General features: G+C 42.4%; 1 protein-coding gene across 2 annotated transcripts in view; it reads left to right on the forward strand.

The window, feature by feature from the left end:
- Nucleotides 1–21,616, forward strand: part of Drp2 (dystrophin related protein 2) — a 54,999-nt gene that overhangs the window by 29,447 nt on the left and 3,936 nt on the right. For both annotated transcript variants that reach the window (XM_090327225.1, XM_090327226.1), the window contains exons 10-23: nt 835–895; nt 1,187–1,248; nt 4,293–4,367; nt 6,917–7,118; nt 7,338–7,423; nt 9,416–9,573; nt 10,098–10,264; nt 12,828–12,939; nt 15,793–15,929; nt 16,238–16,303; nt 16,581–16,646; nt 17,394–17,537; nt 19,505–19,739; nt 21,397–21,517. In XM_090327225.1, coding sequence (XP_090183351.1) covers nt 835–895; nt 1,187–1,248; nt 4,293–4,367; nt 6,917–7,118; nt 7,338–7,423; nt 9,416–9,573; nt 10,098–10,264; nt 12,828–12,939; nt 15,793–15,929; nt 16,238–16,303; nt 16,581–16,646; nt 17,394–17,537; nt 19,505–19,739; nt 21,397–21,517 — 1,692 coding nt within the window. The remainder of the gene's footprint in view (nt 1–834; nt 896–1,186; nt 1,249–4,292; nt 4,368–6,916; nt 7,119–7,337; nt 7,424–9,415; nt 9,574–10,097; nt 10,265–12,827; nt 12,940–15,792; nt 15,930–16,237; nt 16,304–16,580; nt 16,647–17,393; nt 17,538–19,504; nt 19,740–21,396; nt 21,518–21,616) is intronic.

Here is a 21,616-nt window from a genome sequence, read left to right on the forward strand (position 1 = left end):
TAACAATGGGTAGAATCTTACTATTTCAATTAGTAATATGTAGCCATACCTACATTTACTATACTCGGAGCCTCTCTTGGAAGATCATGAAAGGAAGTCTCAGGACCAAGGGAGCATGACTCTCTAGAGTTCCCCATGAGAGAGAAAAGGGTACTACCATTTCCCTCTGTCCCTCAAGGCTGAGAAGATTGGTCTAGGAGAAAGGTTTTGAGTCCCATGAGGAAAGTAAATTTTCTATCCACAGGAGTAACCTGCAGTTGAATGGAGGAAATGGCAGTTTGCTTAGGGAGAAGAATGTTAGAGAGACACAGCCAAATATTTTTGTCCATGCCTTAGCCATGTCACTGATAGGTCAGGACATCAGTGACAAATTCTTCATTCTCTTCTCTCTAATATCACGGAGAGAAGTGTTTATTAGAAGTGTTTAGCCTAAGCTGGGTGTTGGTGTGGTGGCCCATGCCTGTAATCTTAGCTATTCAGGAGCCTGAGATCTGAGGATCAAGTTTCAAAGCCATCCCAGGCACAAAAGAACCTGAGACTCTTATCTCTAATTAACCTCTAGAAAACGGGAAGTGGGGCCTGGCTCAAGGGTAGAGGGGTAGCTTGAGCCTAAGAGCTAGGACCAGCGCCCAGGGCCAGTTCAAGCCTCACAGCCCACAAAAAAAAAGGAAGAAGAAGGGTTTAGCCTATCGTCTGAGGCTATTAACAGTTTGCAGCAAGTGTCAGATATCTCTTTTGGGGACTGACCACCTTTTGGGGAACATAGAATAATAGGGCAATGGCCAGGAGGCCTGAAGAATATCAATGGCCAGCTTTCTCTCTCTTCTTTACTAGCATCTGTCCAGGTTCCCTGGGAAAGAGCAATTTCACCTAATAAAGTTCCTTACTACATCAAGTAAGTGATCATCAGAATCAGAAATGGGTCAATCACCTGCCTACCTCCACCCTTGTTTGTCTTTTTGCCAACCATCTGTTAGTTCTTGTCCATGGGGATTTCTTCATCCAGTCTAGTTTTCCTCCTACTTATCTCAAGAGCCCAAGATTCTACTTGGGTAAGGTGAACTCTTGTGCTTTGGAATCTTGACAGTTCACCTGCAGCCTCTTGCATCCAATCTATTGCTGATTGCCATGTGCACACAGGTGTTGGGTGTGGGGATGTTGGTGCTATTGATGATTTTGTTTGTAGCCACCAGGCTCAAACCACATGCTGGGATCATCCCAAGATGACTGAATTATACCAAACACTAGGTAAGAATGTGGGGTTCCTGTGTGGGTGGGGGTCTCTGTACAGCTGTCCTACAACGTCCATCAGTGTGGATAGATGAAAAAATAAAATTCATTATAGATACAAAATTGAATACTTCTTAACCCTAAGACAACATATACGACAATAGGGATGGGCCTGAACTTAAGTGGAATATGCTAGACTCAGAAAGAAAAATACAACATGATACCTCTTATAAAAGAAACTTAGGGCTGAGAGTTTGGCCCAGTGGTAAGAGTGCTAGCTTAGCATGTACAAAGACACAGGTTCAATTCCTCGGTACCACATATATAGAAAAAAGCTAAAAATGGTGCTGTGGCTCAAGTGGTAGGGCTCTAACCTTGAGAAAGCCCAAAGACAGTGCTCAGGCCTGGGAGCTCAAGGCACAGGACTTGCAGAAAGAAAGAAAGAATAAAAGAAAGAAAGAAAGAAAGAAAGAAAGAAAGAAAGAAAGAAAGAAAGAAAGAAAGAGGAAGAAAGGAAGAGAGAAAGAATCAGGACCTAGAATAGTCGAATTTACTGGGTGCTGGTGGCTCATGTCTTTAATCTTAGCCACTCATAAGGCTGAGATCTGAGGTTTATGGTTCAAAGCCAGCCTGGGCAGGAAAGTCTATGAGATTCTTATCTCCAATTAAGCACCAAAAACCTGGAAGTGACTCAAGTAGTAGAGTACTAGTCTTGAGTAAAAAAAAAATCTTAGGGGGCTGGGAATGTGGCTTACTGGTAGAGTACTTGCCTTGCATGCATGAAGCACTGGGTTTAGTCCTTGATAGCACATACACAGAAAAAGCCAGAAGTGGTGCTATGGCTCAAGAGGTAGAGCGCTAGCCTTGAGAAAGCTCAAGAACAGTGCCCAGGCTATGAGTTTAAGATTCAGGACTGGCAAAAACAAAAACCTCAGGAACAGTGCCCAGAACCTGAATTCAAGTTCCAGGACTGGCACAAAAATAAATAAATGAATAAATAAATACCAAAATACATTTAGTCAAAGTCATGGAATCACAGAGTAGAACAGTGGTTGTCAGGCTAAAAAGGAGAGGATATGGAAATAATTTCATCAAAGGCCACAGAGATGGATATGTCCTACAGACCTATTAGATAACTTAGTGCTTACAAGTAACATTATTTTTTTTGCCAGTCCTAGAGCTTGAACCCAGGGCCTAGGCACTGTCCCTGAGCTTCTTTTGCTCAAGGCTAGGGCTCTACCACTTGAGCCACAGAGCCATTTCCAGCTTTCTATGTGTAACTGAGGAATAGAACCCAGGCCTTCATGCATGCTAGGTGAGCACTCTACCACTAAGCCACATTCCCAACCAACAATATTATTGTTATCTTTACAATCTGAAGAGAGTAGATCTTACACTAAATGCTTTAATGATGCACAAATAATAACAAGACTGGAGGTAACTTTCAGATGATGACAGTTTGATGACTTGCAGATGATAGTGTTTTCAGACTCACCAAGTTGTATGTATTACATTTGTACAGCTTTTTCGGTGCCAGTCATACTACAATGAAGTAACTTAAAGAATAGAATAGAAGGAAATTTCTGTCAGTAAACAAGTGGGGTGGAAGTAAATGCCTTGTCCTTTACTCCACAGTCTTCCTTCTTTTTTTTCCCCTTGAAAGAAAATAGAGGACAATGAGTGTGAATCTTGGCTGCTTTAACTTTGCCTCCTAAGAGAAATTCATGGCCTGATACTACAGCTCATGCCTGTAATCCAAGCTACTTGGGAGGTAGAAATTGAAAGTAACAAGACTTCCATCTCAATCTAAAATCAAGGACAGAAGTATGTTCCTGTCTTCCTAGCTAAGCAGAGAGCATAAATAGGAGAATCACAGTCTGAGGCTGGCCGTAGCAAAAACGTGAGACCCTATAAAAATACAGCCTAAAGCCAGGAACTGGAGGTTAATGCCTATAATCCTAGCTACTCCAAAGGCTGAGATCTGAGAATCATGGATCAAAGTCGGCTCAGACAGAAGTATCTGTAAGACTCTTATCTCCTACTAGCCAGCAAAAAGCCAGAAGTAGAGGTATGACTTAAGTGGTAGAGTCAGTCTTGAGCAAAAAAAGCCAAGTGTGAGTGTGAGACCCTAAGTTTAAGTCCTGGTATTACAAAAAATGTTACAAGACAAATTTTGTCTTTTTTGATGCATGTGATTGTAGTTCATTCATTTTTGCTGTCATCAGATACAGCAGTGTCTGCATCCATTTTACTGATGGTAGATACATAGGTTTCTGGTTTGGAGTTCAAAGAATAATGTTGTGGAGGAATTCTTGTACATGTCTTCTGCTACCTGGATTCAAGGGTTTCTTCAAGGCATGATTTTGGTCTGCAGGTCACACAACATTTCAATAGGCTAGGAGCATGGCCTAGCAATAGAGTGATTGCCCAGTATGCATGAACCCCTGGGTTTGATCTTCAGTACCACATACACAGAAAAGGCCAGAAGTGGTGCTGTGACTCAAGTGGTAGAGTGCTAGCTTTGAGAAAGCCCAAGGACAGAACCTGATCAACCCCAGGACTGGAAAAAAAGAAGAAAAATAAAAACATTTCAATGGGTTGTAACAAGCTTTTGAAAAAACTAAAATAGAATAGGAAATATTAGTGTGTAACATCTTTACCAAATGTTAGATTTGGTATTCAATTTACATTTTTGTTTTATTAAATCTATTAATGAATTGCTTTCTGAAATATATATGTACACACTAGTTCATGATAGAAAATGAACTTTCTACAGTGAGTCTTGATTACAAAGATGTTTACAAATTATTCATTTGGGCTGTGTATAGCTCGGTAGAAGGATAGGTGAGTGTTCCATTTTACTGGATAATATCAGGTAGTTTTCCAAGGTGATTATATTAGTTTACACTTCCACTGGCAGTTGTCATTTATGCATATCCTGTTCACACTTGCTAGCATCAGACTTACATTTTATGCCAGTCTGGTGAGTGTATTATGGTATCTTGATGTAGTTCTAATTTGCATTTCCCTGATCTGAGTGTGTCTCTTTCCATTTTTTGCAGCTGATCTGAACAACATTAAGTTCTCGGCATATCGCACTGCCATGAAGCTCCGTCGAGTCCAGAAGGCCCTGCGCTGTAGGTGTCCCTTTTACTTTCCTGTGTTAATTTAAATCTTATTGTAAAGCTGATGCACAGAGGGGTAATAGTTACGTAAGTAAGGTAATGAGTACATTTCTTTTTGAACAGTGTTACCCCCTCCCTCATTTTCACCCATTCCCTCTCTTTTGTGGCTTATACTCACATCCTTCTGCTAGTCACCTGGATTTTTTTCCCCGACTTCCATCTCATCTTACCCAGGAGTGTTGAATGGATTGATGGGAACTATCCAAAATTGGAGACTATGCTGGGAATAGACATGTGCTTTTTCCAGGATTCTTTCATTTTCCTCAAGCCACAGACTTGTTTCAAAATTAACCCCATAGCCATCTAACTCCTTGACTTCTTTCCTTGACCAACATGGAAAATGGAGCAACAGCTAGGTGCTAGTGGCTTGCTCCTATAATTCTAGCTACTCAGGAAGCTGAGATCTGAGGATTGCAGTTTGAAGCAGGTGAGGCAGGAAAGTCCATGAGAGGCTTATCTCCAACTAACCACCAAAACGCAGGAAATGAAGCTATGGCTCATGTATTAGCACAACCGCCTTGAGCCAAACAAGAGTGCAAGGCCTTGAGTTCAAGTCCCAGTACTGGCACTCAAAAAGAGAAGAAAAAATCAAACAACTGCTTTTTGACAGGAAATACTCAAGTTCATGCTGTGCCTTAATGGAGTTATTTGATCTAACAGCAAATGCCAATGGTTTTGAAGGCAATGTGGCCAATGGTTTTGAAGGCAATGTGGCCCTTTCTCAGAGGGAATTTTCTTTTTGCCAGTCCTGGGGCTTGAACTCAGGGCCTGAGCACTGCCCTTTGTCTTTTTTCTCAAGGCTAGAACTCTACCACCTGAGCCACAGCACCACTTCCGGCTTTTTTTTCTATGTATCTGGTACCAAGGAATTGAACCCTAGTCTTCATGCATGCTAGGCAAGCACTCTACCACTAGGCCAATCTCCCGGCCCCTTAGAGGCACTTTTCATTCAAACTTCCTGGCCTAGGAATATCTGGCTAGGCTGTTAGCACTGGAGAAAATGAAAATGGCCTCTTACACATCACATTTACCCAGCCATACCTGAGCCTTCACAGCCAGTATCTATAAAATTCAGGGACAAACCTATTTACAGTTGAAATATGTATAAAGACAGAGAAACTTAAGATGAAATATGATTTCTTAGGAGTCTGTACAATGTGGGGAAATGAGTTTATTCACCTATAACATATAAATATGTTGAGTTGGGCTGGGAGCATGGCCTACTGGTAGAGTGCTTGCCTACATGCATGAAGTCCTGGATTCAATTCCTCAGTACCACATATACAGAAAAAGCTGGAAATGGTGCTGCGGCTCAAGTGGGAGAGCACTAGCCTCGAGGAAGCCCAGGGACAGTGATCAGGCCCTGAATTCAAACCCTGGGTGCAGTGGCTCACACCAAAATCCTAGCTAAACAGGAGGCTGACATCTGAGGATCAAGCCCAGGCAGTAAAAGACCTGAGACTCTTATCTCCAATTAACCTCTAGAAAATGGGAAGTGAGGTTTGGATCAAGGGTAGGGTGGTAGCCTTGAGCTGAAGAGCTCAGGGACAATACCCAGACCGAGTTCAAGCTCCATGACCCACAAAAAAAAAAGAAAAAGAGAAAGAAGTATATTGGGTTAATTTAGAGGACTTTTTTACTTCCTCCCCCTTCCTTGGTAAAGGAAAAACTTTTATTTATTATTATACTTTTCTTCTTTTTGTAATTTAATTTTATTGTCAGGGTAATGTACAGAGGGATTACAATTACACATTTAAGGTAGTGAGGACTTGGCTTACAGGTGTGAGCCACTGCACCGGCTGTGAGTACATTTCTTGTTGTTCATTATATCCTTCCCCATGTTTTTCCCTCCCATATCATTATCCTTAAGTAGTTGTACAAAAGGGTTTCAAGTAAACATACCGGTTTGTAAGTACAATACACCCCAAATAATATCACCACTTTCATCATTCTGTCCCATCTTTCTCACTCCCATGCATTTTCTCAATTTACCTAGTTCAGTTTCACATATTTACATTTAATATTAGGACTGCATTTGGTCATCCTTCATCTCTCCATTCATTTGCCTGCCCCCTCTCAATCATACTCCCACCCTGTTTGTTTTTCCTGGTTTTCATTTTTTTAAACTGTGAGTTAGTTGTTCAAACAAGTTATACCATTGAAATATTTCCTGTATATGTTATTCTTTAGTTAACATGTTTATGTATGTATGCATATGACCTCATATATATTTATACATATATTTATAATTTAGACCTAACTTCTACATTTGAGAGTAAAGGTGTCCTTTGTCTCTCTGAGCCTGACTTACTTCACCTAATTCACATAATTTTTGAGATTTATCCATTTCACTGCTAAAGACATGTCATTCTTCCATATTTGCAAATGATTGGCCTAAAATTTGCTTCAAGTTTGGGACTGCTGGTATCTTTATATCTCAGTCTATTCCCCAAGATTCTACTTTGGGCTCCATTTTTGTCCATCTCTCATCCCCTTTCCAGTGGATCTGGTAACATTAACTACAGCCCTGGAGATCTTCAATGAGCATGATCTGCAAGCCAGTGAACATGTTATGGATGTGGTGGAGGTCATTCACTGCCTGACTGCCTTATATGAGCGACTGGAGGAAGAGAGAGGAATCCTAGTCAATGTGCCACTATGTGTAGACATGAGTCTCAACTGGCTCCTCAATGTGTTTGATAGGTAATGACTTCAGGTCTTTGTGACCTCTGGATAAATTCAATGAGCCATTTCCCGTGATCCTGGTGGGAAGGTGTTGCTGCCATGGTGAATTTAGACCCAACTCAGCATGGGCCACAGATAGTCTGAGTCCTACTGGAGACAACTCAGTCAAGAAAATGACTGTCAACATGTTAACCCTTTACATATTCTCATGTTCTCATTCTTTTCTTTGTAACCTAGTGGTCGCAGTGGAAAGATGCGGGCATTGTCCTTTAAGACTGGCATTGCATGTCTGTGTGGCACAGAAGTGAAGGAAAAACTTCAGTGTGAGTACAACCAGAGTCCTAAGTAGTGCTGTTGGGAGGGGTTATTGCAAGGAGGAGAAAGGATATAAGATAAGCAGAAGAAAGGTAATATGTCTTCACAAAGCAGGTGCTTGTACACCTTATACTGCTTCCTGATGCTGGCTATTGCAAAGAGTACATAATTGCCAAAGGCCAAGATGGGCCTAAGGCTGGTTTTTATTGCTGTTGTAAGCTAGGGGCAGGGGTAGTTTCTTCTGATAGGATGCATGTGCTTAGTCAGATGCTGCACTGAGTTGCTGGAGGTCCTGACTTCCTTCTTCTTGTCCCCATGGCCTATCAGGCATAGCTGTCTTTACATCTGAAGTGCTAACCATTTCTATGGAGAGGAACATTTCCAAGCATGTTGATAGCTAGGATATTACTTACTTTGCCCAATATCCCTTTATGGTGAAATAGGCAGAGGCCAGGAATTTGGCCTAATTGTAGAGTGTTTGCCTAGCATGCACAAAGACCCAGGTTCTATGTATATATCCATACATACAATAAAAAAAATGGAAGTGGTTCTGTGGCTCAAGTGGTAGAGCTCTAGCCTTAAGAAAGCACAAGGACAGTGCTTAGGCCCTGAGTTCAAGGCCCAAGACTAGCAAAAAATATGAAGTAGGCAGTGATTATTTATATCAAATTTCAAGGAAACTACCCTTAGTGAGCTTTATGACTAACTCCAAATTCTACATTTAGTTAGTAATGAATCCAGAGCTCAAACCTAAATTTTTGCCTTTTGCTTCTGTGTATATTCTGAACCTTACCTAATATATGAGAAAGATAGTAAGGTCTGGAGAAATTCACATAAATTGACCTGGGATTGAGTAAGTCCTAAAAGGACCAGTATAGTCTCTATTTAATTACCCACACCGTGGTATATTCTGAAATCACATGGAGGTCATTTAAGATGGTCAGATGCTTTTAAGTTAGGCCTTCTTCTTCAGTTATCCTTGTCATTACTTCCTTATGTATGGACAACTGAGACATTATCAGTGTCATTTTATACGAGCCACATGAAGATACCCTCTCCTGAACAGATGCAAATCTGATGCTAATGTAGGTTCAAGGATTCTGGAGCCCATGGCTCTCATCTTTTTTTTTTCAGGAATCTGTTGTGTCTGTAATTACTGTTATAGCCAGTGTGCACACACTCTCTCTCTTTTTGTCTCTCTCACATTCTCTCTCATGCTCCTTTTGTTGTTGTTAGTCTTGGGGCTTGAGCTCTGGGCCTGGGCATTGTCCCTGAATCTCTTTGTGGTCCAGGCTAGCACTCTACCATTTGAGCCACAATGCCACTTTCAGCTTTTTCTACCATCTTCGGATTTCAGTCTCCTGAGTAGCTAGGATTACAGGCGTAAGCCACCAGCAGCTGGCTCATGCTCTTCTTTATGTTTGCTCCTGAAACTCAAAGAATGTCCTTTTAAAACCTTCTTGACTTCTAGGATGGACCTCCATATATTTTGCACTTGATAGCACATACTTGTAATTCCAGCTACTCATCAGGGTGAGGCAGAAGGATTTTATGTTCAAAGCCAAGCTGTAAAAGTTAGTAAACCTATTTTTCGTGCCAGTCTTGCGGCTTGAACACAGGACCTGGGCACTGTCCTTGAGCTTTTTCAAGGCTAGCACTCTGCCATTTGAGCCACAGCACCACTTCCAGTTTTTTCTGTGTATGTGGTAGTACTGAAGAATTGAACCCAGGGCTTCATGCATGCTAAGCAAGCACTCTATGACTAAGCCAACCTCCTGGACCAGTAAACCTATTTTGAATTAAAAATTTTTAAAGCAAATATGGATGTGGAAATCACTCAGTAATCCTGGGTTAGATTCTCCAGTTGCTTTCATCCCCATAAATAGTCATTAATTCAATGGTTGTTCTCTTCCCCTGTCTTCCTCTTCTACTCATCCGCTCATCTTATTTTCCTGACATTTCTACATTGGATGTGCCATTTCTTGATTATGGGCTAACAGACCTCTTCAGCCAAGTGGCCAACTCTGGCAGCCAGTGTGACCAACGTCATCTTGGTGTCCTACTTCATGAGGCCATTCAGGTGCCCCGTCAGCTGGGTGAAGTCGCGGCCTTTGGGGGAAGCAATGTGGAGCCCAGTGTCCGTAGTTGTTTTCGTTTTGTGAGTATGAAATAAACAGGGATGGAGGAACGGACCCAAATCTATGTTTTGAAGTTCTCACGGGTAGGATAGTTCATGGGAGTGAAAAGATGGGACTGAGGGTTCTTTGGTATTTTGGGTTGGACTACTAACTTAAAGGATACCAGCTTATGTAAGACAGAACTGAAGGTGGACAGCTCTGGAGAACACGCTGATCTCGGCTCTTCTGATTTCCCTGATTCTTTCTTTTTTTGTGGGGGAGGGGAGTTATGGTGCTCTTCAGCTCAAGGCTACCGTCCTATCACTTGAGCACAGCCCCAATTCCCATTTTCTAGTGATTAATTGGAGATAAGAGTCTCACATTCTTTAGGTTCTTTAGTGCCCAAGCTGGCTTTGAACTGCAATCCTCAGATCTCAGCCTCCTGAGTAGCTGGGTTTACAGACATGAGCCACTATACCCGGCTATGGTTTCCCCGATTCTTTAGGAGCTAAGGAAAAGATACTTCAGCCTTCAGTGATTTTCATGGGATTTCTTCTTTCCCTAGAGCACTGGGAAGCCAGTCATTGAAGCTTCCCAGTTCCTGGAGTGGGTCAACCTGGAGCCCCAGTCCATGGTGTGGCTGGCTGTTCTGCATCGCGTAACCATTGCTGAGCAAGTGAAGCATCAAACCAAGTGCTCTATCTGTAGGCAGTGTCCCATCAAAGGGTTCAGGTAGGGAGAACAATACTTGCTATTGTGATAATCATCATAATAATCATGAGAGGGCTGGGAATGTGGCTTGGGGATAGAGTGCTTGCCTAGCATTCATGAAGCCCCTAGGTTCCATTCCTCATTATATAGAAAAGGTGGATGTGGTACAGTGGCTCAAGTAGTAGAATGCTAGCCTTGAGCAAAAAGAAGCTCAGGGACAGTGCTTAGGCCCTGAGTTCAAGGCCTAAGACTAGCAAAAAGTTATGAGACCTGTAATTCAGTATAACACAACAACAACAACAACACATTGTTTAATCATTATAATTGATAAGACACACATTTTTTACGTGTTAGTAAACATTGAAGTAATACTTTTCAGAGGGGAATATCTGACATTTTCTAAAATTTGAAATGATGTCCTATTATGTTTTGGTTATAATCTGAATTACTATAGACCTACAAAAGTGCATAGAGAACATCATAAAAAAAATGTCAGTGTATTAAATGGTGTATCAGCAAGTGTTCCACAATCAACTTCCCAGAAGAAAAAAAGAAAAGTGAGTTGCAGCATTTCTGTTACGGAAGCCCCCTACCTGCTTGCTCCTGAGCAGAGACCAGGAAAAGACGTACAGATGTATAATCTTTATAGAGTCTGCACCATAGAGATACCAGTTGAATATCCCAAAGCCAGCAATCAGAAATTAGGTAGGGATGTTTAATCAGCAGTCTGTACAAATAAGTCAAAAAAATGAAATACTCTGAAATCTGAAGCTATTCTAGTCTCAGGCATTTCAAATAAAAGGATCCTCAACTTATAGTGAATAGCTTCAAGAAGGTAGAAAATGCTAAAATAATTAAGAAGAGATGAATTCTAAATACTGTCTCTCTCACATCAGTTATTTATTGTGAACATTTATAATTTAATTTTTAATAATGGCTGTATTTTACAGCAGACTTGGAAAAACTGAAATTTTAACAGCTAGCTCTGGTGAAGTGGTAAGAGTTATAACAGCACCCCTCAATGTAAACCCACAACCAAATTGAAGGATTATAACAAGGATTATATTTGAACTGTTCCCTGATTTCACTCTTCTCCTTTCCTCCACAAAAGTAACCATATCCTAAATTTGGCTTTCATCATTAAAAAAAAAAACTCATTTGTTTATCTTTTAAAAGCAATAACGTACAACTACTGTGTGTGTGTGTGTGTGTGTGTGTGTGTGTGTGTGTGTGTGTGTGTATTCTGTGATTTGAATTCAGGGCCTAGGTACTGTCCTTGAACTGTTTTGCTCAAGGCGAGTGGTGTTCAATTTGAGCTACAGGTCCACTTCTGGATTTTGGTGGTTCACTGGAGATAAGACTCTCATGGACTTTCCTTTCTACAGGAACTTCAAACATCATCATCAGACCTTAGCCTCCTAAGTAACTTGGATTACAGTCATGACCTACCAGCACTGGCCAAAACTCTGCATTGATTGATTGATTGATTGATTGATTGATTGATTGCCAGTCCTGGGGCTGGGACACAGAGCCTGAGCACTGTGCTTGGCTTTCCTCAAAGCTAGACCTCTCCCACTTGATCCACAGTACCACTTCTGGCTTTTCTATGTAGGTGGTACCAAGTAATTGAATTTGGGTCTTCATGAAAGCAAGGCAAGCACTCTACCACTAGGCCAAACTCCTGGCTCCAGCACTCTGCTCTAAATAAGATGAGTAAACAAGCGACAGAGGTGGGATATGAGTTGCCCAAGTTCACACAGTTAGTAGTGGTAGCACTAGAACTAGATAGTGGCTCACCTGACTGCTCTAAGGTAAGGCATTTTACTCTTCTGTGCTGCTATGTCTGGGAAATTAGGTTGCCTTTGGAAGTAAATATGAAGGGCTCTTCTATACTCTGAAATAATAGAGCTATTATTATAAAAAAAACCCTATGGAACTAACTTTCATCCATCTTAACCAGAGACAGTAGAATATGCTGCCTTTGTATTAAGTTCTCTGAGGTAGGTGGTAGAACCTTGGGTCATGGAGCCTTGGAGCCACTGTTCATCTTCCAACCCTTTAAATAATAGGCTGTTCTGGCCAGGTGCAGTAGCTCATGCCTGTAATCCTAGTTACTCAGGAGGCTGAAACCTGAGGATCAAGGTTCAAAGCCAGCCTGGGCACAAAAGGACCTGAGACTCTTATCTCCAATTAACCTCTAGAAAATAGGAAGTGGGGCTTAACTCAAGGGTAGGGCAGTAGCCTTGAGATAAAGAGCTCAGGGACAGCACCCAGGCTGAGCTGAGTTCAAGCCCCATGGCCCACCAAAAAAAAAATATATATATATATATACATATATGTATATATATATATAGGCTGTTCTGCTCTATTTCCTCCCATTTCCCAGGAAACTCTGCTTGTGATTTCATGGAGATTATGGTGTTTAGCATAAGGCTCAGTCCCTGCTCTGTATGGGAGACTGAGAATATTATGACTCCATGATCTACCTCCTTTCCACATGTGTATGTATTTGGATATAGAGGGGATGGGTAAGGTTACTATGGCACACTGGATTATCTTTCCTTCTATGTCTCCTCTCCCTAAGGTACCGAAGTCTGAAACAATTTAATGTGGATATCTGCCAGACCTGCTTCTTGACAGGCCGGGCCAGCAAAGGCAACAAGCTGCACTACCCCATCATGGAATATTATACACCGGTATGGGGCTTCTCCTGGGCAAGGAAGGAGGAGCAAGCAGATTCAGGCACTAGGGCTTCACCTACTTTTCTCAGCCTTGATTCTTTGTGTTCTGTTCTCATATCAGAAATTCTCAGACCTTGAGGAATGAGGTCTCTATTCTTGTACCAGAAGTTCTCCAAGCTAAGACTGCAGTTGGCCAAAGGAACTCTTAGTGTTACTGGAGAACCAATGAGGAGTTCCCTCAGCTTCCCAGTTTCTACACAATATTATAGGTCATTGACATCCTCCTGTGGAAAGCATTTCAGGGTATCTATAAAAAAGGACAGACAGGCTGGGAGCATGGCATAGTAGTAGAGTGCTTGCATACCAAGCATGAAGACCTGGGTTCAATTCCTTGGTACCACATACTTACAAAAGTCCAGAAGTGGTACTGTGGTCAAGTAATGGAGCACTAGCCTTGAGAAAGCCCAAGGACAGTGCTCAGACCCTGAGCTCAAGTCCCAGGACTGGCACAAAATGTTTTTTTTTTTTTGTAAGGAGAGACTTCCAAGGTAAAAATTTTATGAAGGTTTATTTTAGTAAAAATAAGAGTAAAGCAGAGAGAAAGAGAAGGAAATATTTCCTGTTCCTCCTGCAAGGAATGGGAGCTAAAGATTCAAAATGGCAGCTGTTAGTTGCTGTCTTTGCTCTTTCTGAGCTGGAGGAATACATTATGGTTATACCTTCTAGAAATCCTCAGAACTTGAGTAATCATTTGGATGTTACTTATTATTCTAAAATATGGAGATGTCTCTAAGCATGACAATGAATGACCGTTATGGCTTTATTTTCTCAGATGAGCTTACTACATCTATTCATTGATAGAATTGACAACTTGTTACTGTTTGAAGGAGGGGGCAATTTTAGATAGCTAGGTACCTTTTAGGTCTCCTAGATCTTGTAATTTAGTATTTAAATGGAGGGAAGCTTAACTGCTTTGTTGGTTGCTTCTTGGCTTTTTTCATACTTGTTAAAAACAATAAAATTTCCCTCTCTCTTGTACCACATTACTCCTTTAAGAAGTACCCATTATCATACTGTAGAGAAAAGTTTAAGGAATAGAACTGAGCAAGGCAGTTCCAGACTCCTCAATTTCCCTTGCTGACTTTAGTGTTTCTATGCCCATTTCTGATATTGCTTCTAAAGATTGCCAGACCTGGATTGGGAGTTTGGCCTAGTGGTAGAGTGCTTGCCTAGCATGCACAAAGACCCAGGTTCCATTCCTTGGCACTACATACATAGAAAAGCCCAAAGTGGTACTGTGGATCAAGTGGTAGTGTGCTAGCCTTGAGGAAAGCCCAAGGACAGTGCTCAGGCCCTGAGTTCAAGCCCCAAGACTGGCAACAAGAAAAGTTTACCAGATCTTTTTCTGCTTCTTCATTATCTCCTGTATGCCTATAGTTAACAGCAAAGTCTCTTACCAAATTCATTAGACAGTCCTTCAGTGAAAAAAATGTAAAGATAGTCTTTAGCTTGCTCACAAATTTCATTGGCAACTAGCCACCAGAACCAGCTAATCAACTTTCCTGAATGCCAGACACACAATTGCTCCAGTGCTGCACTCAAGATCCTTAGCTCCATATGTAGCTTCAGAAATTGACTATGCTCTCTCAAAGTCTTTATCCATTTCTGGCCCCACAGATTCTCCCAGGGTCCCCAAACACATTCCATTTGTCAACCTCTAGCTTGCTCTCCCTCCCTACCTTCCCATCCTTCAGTCTCTTTCTCTATAATCTAGCTTTCCAAGTTGTCCTCTCTCTCCAAATTCTGTCAGGACAGAAACATGTGCAACCCAAGGGGAGTGGAGTCAATGCCCTTTGCTTTTTTCTTATCACTTTAAAGAAATCATTGGAAATGTCAAACAGAAAACTGCTTAAAGGTGGTAGCAGTAAGCTACCGATTCTCTACCTCCTGCTCTGCTTCTACATTCTTAGAATTTATAGAAAAGATTATTTAAGCCAGGTGCCAGTGGCTTGTGCCAGTAATCCTAGCTATGTGAGAGGCTGAGATCAGGAGGATCATGGTTCCATTCCAACCCAAGTAGAAAAGTCCATAATACTCCATTTCAGTAGAAGAAAGCTGGGTTTGTTGGCATGCACTTGTCATCCTAGCTATGATAGCAGATTTTCGGCCATATGTGTGCCTAGGCACAATATAAGACTCTATACCATAAGTAACCAACACAGAAAAGGGATGAAAGTGTGGCACCAGTGGTAAAGTGTTTGCCAAAGCATGGATCCCTGAGCTGAAATCTCAGTACCACAAAGAAAAGAAACCTTAAAAAGTAACAAATGCTCAGCCAGGTACTTGGTGGCTCATGCCTATAATGCTAGCTACTTGGGAGGCTGTGATCTGTAGATTGAGGTTCAAAGCCAGCCCAGGCACAAAAGTCCATGAGATTCTTATCTCTAATTAATCACGGGCCAGAAATGTAATTGTAGTTCAAGTGGTAGCATACCAGCCTTGAGAGTAAGGGACAAAATCCAATCCCTAAATTTGAACCCTACTACCGACATAGAAATTTTTAGAAGTACAAACAAAATAGTAGGGGTGTAAACTCAAGTGATTGATAGAGCATATGAGGCTCTGGGTTCAATCTCCAGCACAGAAAGAACAAATGAATGAACAAAATGAAAGAAAAAAGAAAATGAAAGAAAGGAAGGAAAGGAAAAAGGAAAGGAAAGGAGGAGGAGGAGGTAGAAGGAGGGAAAAAGGAAAAAAATAGGAAAAATATATGTTAATTTCACTATCTGCTCTGGTGGAGCAGACACAACTTCCCAGAACATCTGGAAGGCACCAAGATGAGTCTCTCTATCCTATCTCACCCCTTAGACCACATCCAGTGAAAACATGAGGGACTTTGCTACAACCTTAAAGAACAAATTCCGCTCCAAGCATTATTTCAGCAAACACCCTCAGCGAGGTTACCTGCCTGTGCAATCAGTGCTGGAGGCCGACTGCAGTGAGATGTGAGTACCAGGTGGCTGAGTAGGGGCTGCAGGCAGAGATGATCTCTCAGTGAGATGGTGTATGAACTATGTAGGGGCTGAGTCTTAGGTGAGCTCACAGATGTTCCAGGGTAAATCCCATCAGTGTCAAAGCAATTCAACTTGGGTGTAACCTAGAGTAGGGCCTGAGAAATAGACTAGAATCCAGTCATTTTCTTGTTCCATTAGTACTTGCCCATCTCTACTATGTGGAACAAAGTCAGTGGGAGTCATGAGGAAACAGGCTGTATCCATTTGTCTCATCCTCTGTCTTTGCTTCTTTCTTCCAGGCCAGCTTCGTCCCCAATGTTGCCACATGCTGACACACACTCTCGAATTGAGCATTTTGCTAGCAGGTACCAGTAGGTTTGGATTATGTGTTGGGGTAGGGGTAGAGTTGTTGGAAAGCCACAGAGAGATTTTTGGTTTTTGTTTTTAAATCAGGAGAAGGAGAATTGAATAAGGACTAGTGGGTATATATAGTAAGATAAGCATTGGACAATAAGGCCAAACACTTGGGGGTGGTTGAGGTAGCTCCTGAAATCCAGTGATTTTATTGTGGGGTTAAGATGCTTGAGATGCAAGCAGTCCCTGTATCTACTTTTCTTTCCTGTTTCTACCCTTTCTTTCCAGGCTTGCTGAGATGGAAAGTCAAAATTGTTCCTTCTTCAATGACAGCCTGTCCCCAGATGACAGCATGTGAGTTTCCACAGCTGCTATGTTTTCTGAAATAGCTCTTCTTGGGACCCTTCTGCCACTGGTTGGGAAGGGTGTATCCCTAGGGCTATGGGAACCAGGGAGAAGATGGGCTGCTTCCTAGGCACAGCATTTAGTAAGAGAAGCAGTCTTTCCCTCCATCAACAATAAATGATGGATGCCCTCCCTGCCATCTACCCAGACATTCTCTGCCAACTTCAAGGAATGATTAGAACTTCATCTAAGTCACAGAAAGCAGCTGTGTTTTTTTTTCTGCTCAAGATACCAAAACAACATCTAGTACCATAGCAATGTGACTCAAGTATGGCCAAAGGAAGTCCCAAGGAGGAGCTCTGAACCTCTAGGGGAGGTCCCTGGCTTGCCCAGATGATCTAGAGACAGCTGGTTGCATGGAACGATCTGATCCTGACTAGAATCAGATCCTTCTCAGAGGTGGGTAAGCAAAGGAGAGCAGAAGAGGATGCGATTTTTTTTCAGTATATTTCAGGAGAGCTCAAAGCCCCAGACAGAGTTCTGGAAATATTTTCTCGCATTACCCAAATTACAGCTGCTGCCACCTTTGAACACTTCCACCCTCCCCAAGGACAATCTTGAGGCATGTCCCTGTTTATGGGAATTGAAATCCAATTATCTGGCATGTATCCTGAGTTGGGAACTGAGAACTGAGCCCCTGATTGGTTTCTCTAGTCAATGCTTGGTTACTTCCTTTCCTCCCCCACACCTATGCAGAGATGAGGACCAGTACCTGCTAAGACACTCCAGCCCTATCACAGATCGGGAGCCAGGCTTTGGACAGCAGGTTCCATGCAGCATGGGCACAGAGAGCAAGGGGGAGCTAGAGAAGATCCTGGCCCACTTAGAAGATGAGAACCGGTAGGTATGGTCATGGCAAGACTGTGCATAAATTCTTGAGGCAGATAGCTTCATTTTAAAGCTAAGCACTTCCGCATCATAGTAGTGTAACTGGTTACTTACACTCCACGATCCTCTATTTCGTGATTTGTAAAATGGGGATAATGATAATCATTCTGAACTCAAATTCATCTGTGAAGACCAGACTAAATCATCCTATAATGTGTTAGCTCAGTGCTTGGCTTATAGCAAGGACTCGATATTTTTCCTACTAGATACAAGAATGGGGAATATACACAGAAATACAAGCCAGGTGCCAGTGGTTGATAGTCATAATCCTAGCTACTTGGATACTGAGGTCTGAGGATCATGGTTCAAGGCCAGTACTGGAAGCAAAGTCTATGAGAATCTTATCTCTAATTAACCAAGTGGTAGAGCACTAGCCTTGAGTGAAAAAAAAAACAAACTAAGGAACAGGGCCCTGATCCTAAATTCAAGCCTCCAAAAAACAACCCTCCCTCCCAAAATACAAAAAGCATATAACACATCCCTGGTTTCTAAGAAGTTTCTGTGCTGGAAGTAGAGAGATACTTATCACATAAAGTATCCCAGAACACTGTGACATTACATACACCATTTGAGGACTGGAAGAGGGAAAGTGACGATTACGTGAATGGAATTTATCTCCATAAAGTGGAAGTGGCAGCAGTCACCTGAAGAAGATTTGAGACAGTTTAAAAAAAATGAAGTAGAATCTGTAGCACCTCTTAGAACAGCACTTCATAAACATTAGCTGTACATTCAGAGCAATGAGAAAATAACAGATTCTGATTGACAGGTAGGGGGTTGAGTTGCTTTGTGTCTCACAGGCTGCCAGGAGATATCCATGTCACTGGTACACAGCCCACACTTGAAAACGTGTACTTGGCAAGTCTTTCTTTAGGGTGAGGAGTGCCAATGAGGACATCTGCAAAGCTAAATACAGAAAGAAAAGTTAGTTTTTCAAAACTTCTATAACAATCTGACATTGCCATGCTGTCCAAACCTGTAATTACAGGACCAATCATCGTGAACAGGCTACAGGTGATATAAACTGGTGGGTCTAGTCATGTATAAGAGAACCACACACACCATTCTACAATTGAATAAGGAAACTAATTCTAGTTTTTTGCTAGGAAGAGTTTGAGAAACTTTACGAGGAACAGGGAATCTGGGTACTGAGAGCCTATGCCTGTAAACCTAGCTACTCAGGAGGCCGAGATCTGAGGATCACGGTTCAAAGCCAGACTGGGCAAGGAAGTCCGTGAGACTTTTATCTCCAATTAACCACCAGAGAACCAGAAGTGGCTCTGTGGTTCAAGCAGTAGAGCAGTAGCCTTGAGTTGAAGAGCTCAGGGACCGTACCCAGTCCCAGAGTTCAAGCCCCATGACCAACAAAACAAAAAACAGTAGCAGGGAGAAGGCCCTTAGAAATGTTGGACAAGCAGTGATTCTGTTACAATGACCCTCCTTCCCCCCAAAAGAGTCATGTTCCCCAAAGTAATCTATTCTTTTGGAATTGTTTCCTTGATGATCCAGCATGGGCCTTCAAAGTGGGCCATACAGGAGGGTTATGGAGAAAAGAGGCAAGAAGAATGGTCTCTTATTTATGTTGTCTTCCCCTGGAATCTAACTGTCTAGAAAAGGAGTCACTCGTCCTAATGCTTCTTTTAGTTGCAGAACATATTTCTGCATGATTTGAAGGTCAGAGTTAATCCCTGAAGCAGCACATCCAAAGCCTTGAGTGATTTCTTATGTGAAATGTCAGCTCTCTGCACAGAGGTCTCAGGAGAGCAGAGTACATGATACATGTGCTAGAGAGGAAATGGAAGTGGCCATTTAAAAATAGCATGGCTCAGAGCAGGGAGTGGGATAAGGAAGCCCAGGGATTTCTCATCCTTGGGAGTGTTAAGATCACACATCTTGACTTCTTTGTCCTTCCTTGGCAGGATTCTCCAGGGAGAGCTGAGGCGTCTGAAGTGGCAGCATGAGGAGGCGGTGGAGGCTCCCAGCCTGGCTGAGGGTTCTACTGAGGCCCAGGACCATCGCAATGAGGAGCTTCTGGCTGAAGCCAGGATCCTCCGGCAGCACAAGAGCCGGCTGGAGACTCGAATGCAGATCCTCGAGGACCACAACAAGCAGCTAGAATCTCAGCTGCAGCGTTTGAGGGAATTGCTCTTGCAGGTGAGGCTGGAGACTGAAGGAATCTAAGCAGTTCTGAAAAGGGGTGTGGGGATAGGGCTTGAGAGTGAAGCAAAAAGGAAGCAAAAAGTGCTTCTCCGCTATAGCTGTCATGTGACTTTCTGAAGAGAACAGGGCTGGTAGTTAGGGAAGGAAGGGGCTAAAAGGTGTGTGTGTGCGTGTGTGTTGGTGTGTGTGCGTGTGTGTTGGTGTGTGTGTGTGTGTGTGTGTGTGTGTGTTGGTTTTCTTCTAATTTCCACACTGCTTATGTGTCACAAGCTACTGAAGGGTTTGGGTGAGAGGGAAGGACATCCTTGCAGGTGTTGGGACTTGAAGTCAGGGCCTGGGCTACTGTCCCTTAGTTTTTTGGTTTTTTTTTTTTCTTAAGACTGATGCTCAGTCACTTGAGGCCACAGTTCCATTTCAGCTTTTGGCTGGAGAATTGGAGATAAGAGCATCATGAAGTTTTCTATTATAGACTGACCTAGAATCACAATCCTTAGCTCTTAGTCTCCCGGGTATATAGGATTACAGGCATGAGCCACCAGTGTATGGCTAGGGTGAGAGGGAGGACTTTTAAATACTCACTTCTTCACAACTCCATTAGGAATTGGTATTGATAGAAGAAACCTCAAAAGTCATCCAGAACATTAATTTTGCTAGTATGGCATCCATTAGAAAGAAGCAAGTTGGCCGGGAGTTTGGCCTAGTGGTAAAGTGCTTGCCTAGCATGCACGAAGACCCGGGTTCGATTCCTCGGTACCACATACATAGAAAAAAGCCAGAAGTGGTGCTGAGGCTCAAGTGGTAGAGCTCTAGCCTTGAGAAAGTCCAAGGACAGTGCTCAGGCCCTGAGCTCCAGCCCAGGACTGGCAAAAAAAAAAAAAGAAAGAAAGAAGCAAGTTGGACATGTCTGGCAAGAGAAAGATTATTGTCATAAAGGGATCCGTTGTTACTCTCTAACTTTCTTCTCTGAGAGATAGTGTAGCTCTAGAATCAGACTGCCATGGATTTGAATATGGATCTGCCAGTTAGTGACTGTAGAGGATTAGGAAAATTACCCTCACTCAGACCCAGTTTCTTATCTGTAAAGCAGGGATAATTACAAACCAACTTCACAGAATCATGGTCACTATAATAACCTCAATTGCTCATTATGAGATAATGAATTCATTATGCCAGAAATACAGTATGCTCTTCATAAATGTTGTTACCCTTTATTGTCATTATGTGTAGCAGGCAATAGTACCTTTTGCTTTCTGCCTTCTCTCCAGAGCTTCCAAAGGATATTTTCTAAATGAATTCCTGGAGAGAGTTCTAAGCCCAGGCTAGTATGTCATGAACCAAAAACCAGGTGTACAACTCTGGTTTCCAGAGAAAATTGGCTTCTAAATAGTTTAAAGATAGCTGAAAAGACACCTTTAGGTGTACTGGTATCTCATAAGAAACTAGGAACCTTTGACATAAAGGAAGAAGTTAATTGGCAATTGAATTTCTAAGAAGTTTCCTAAAGAGGGAGCCACTGCTGGAGGTGAAAGCTTTTCAAAGCCCAAAGGTAGACAGATGAGCATGAGATTGCTAAGGCCCTTTCTAAGCTTAAGAGTCTGTCAAAGTAGGTCAGGGAGGCAAAGCCACTTAAATTTACCTTACTTCTTGCTAGCCACCCACTGAGTCAGATGGCAATGGCTCTGCGGGCTCGTCCCTAGCTTCCTCTCCACAGCAGTCACAAAGCAGTCACCGCCGGGAGAAGGGACAGACTACTCCAGACACTGAGGCTGCAGGTAAGTTCCCCAGCTTCTCCTAGACCCTTCCTGCATGGGGTTTTCCTGCCCAAAGTTCTGCTAGGGTTGGGACTAATTGTCTATCTTGAGTTGAAGCTT

Source organism: Megascapheus bottae, chromosome X (assembly GCF_031878675.1).
Source record: "Megascapheus bottae isolate mThoBot1 chromosome X, mThoBot2.hap1, whole genome shotgun sequence".
Classification (NCBI taxonomy): Eukaryota; Metazoa; Chordata; class Mammalia; order Rodentia; family Geomyidae; genus Megascapheus; species Megascapheus bottae.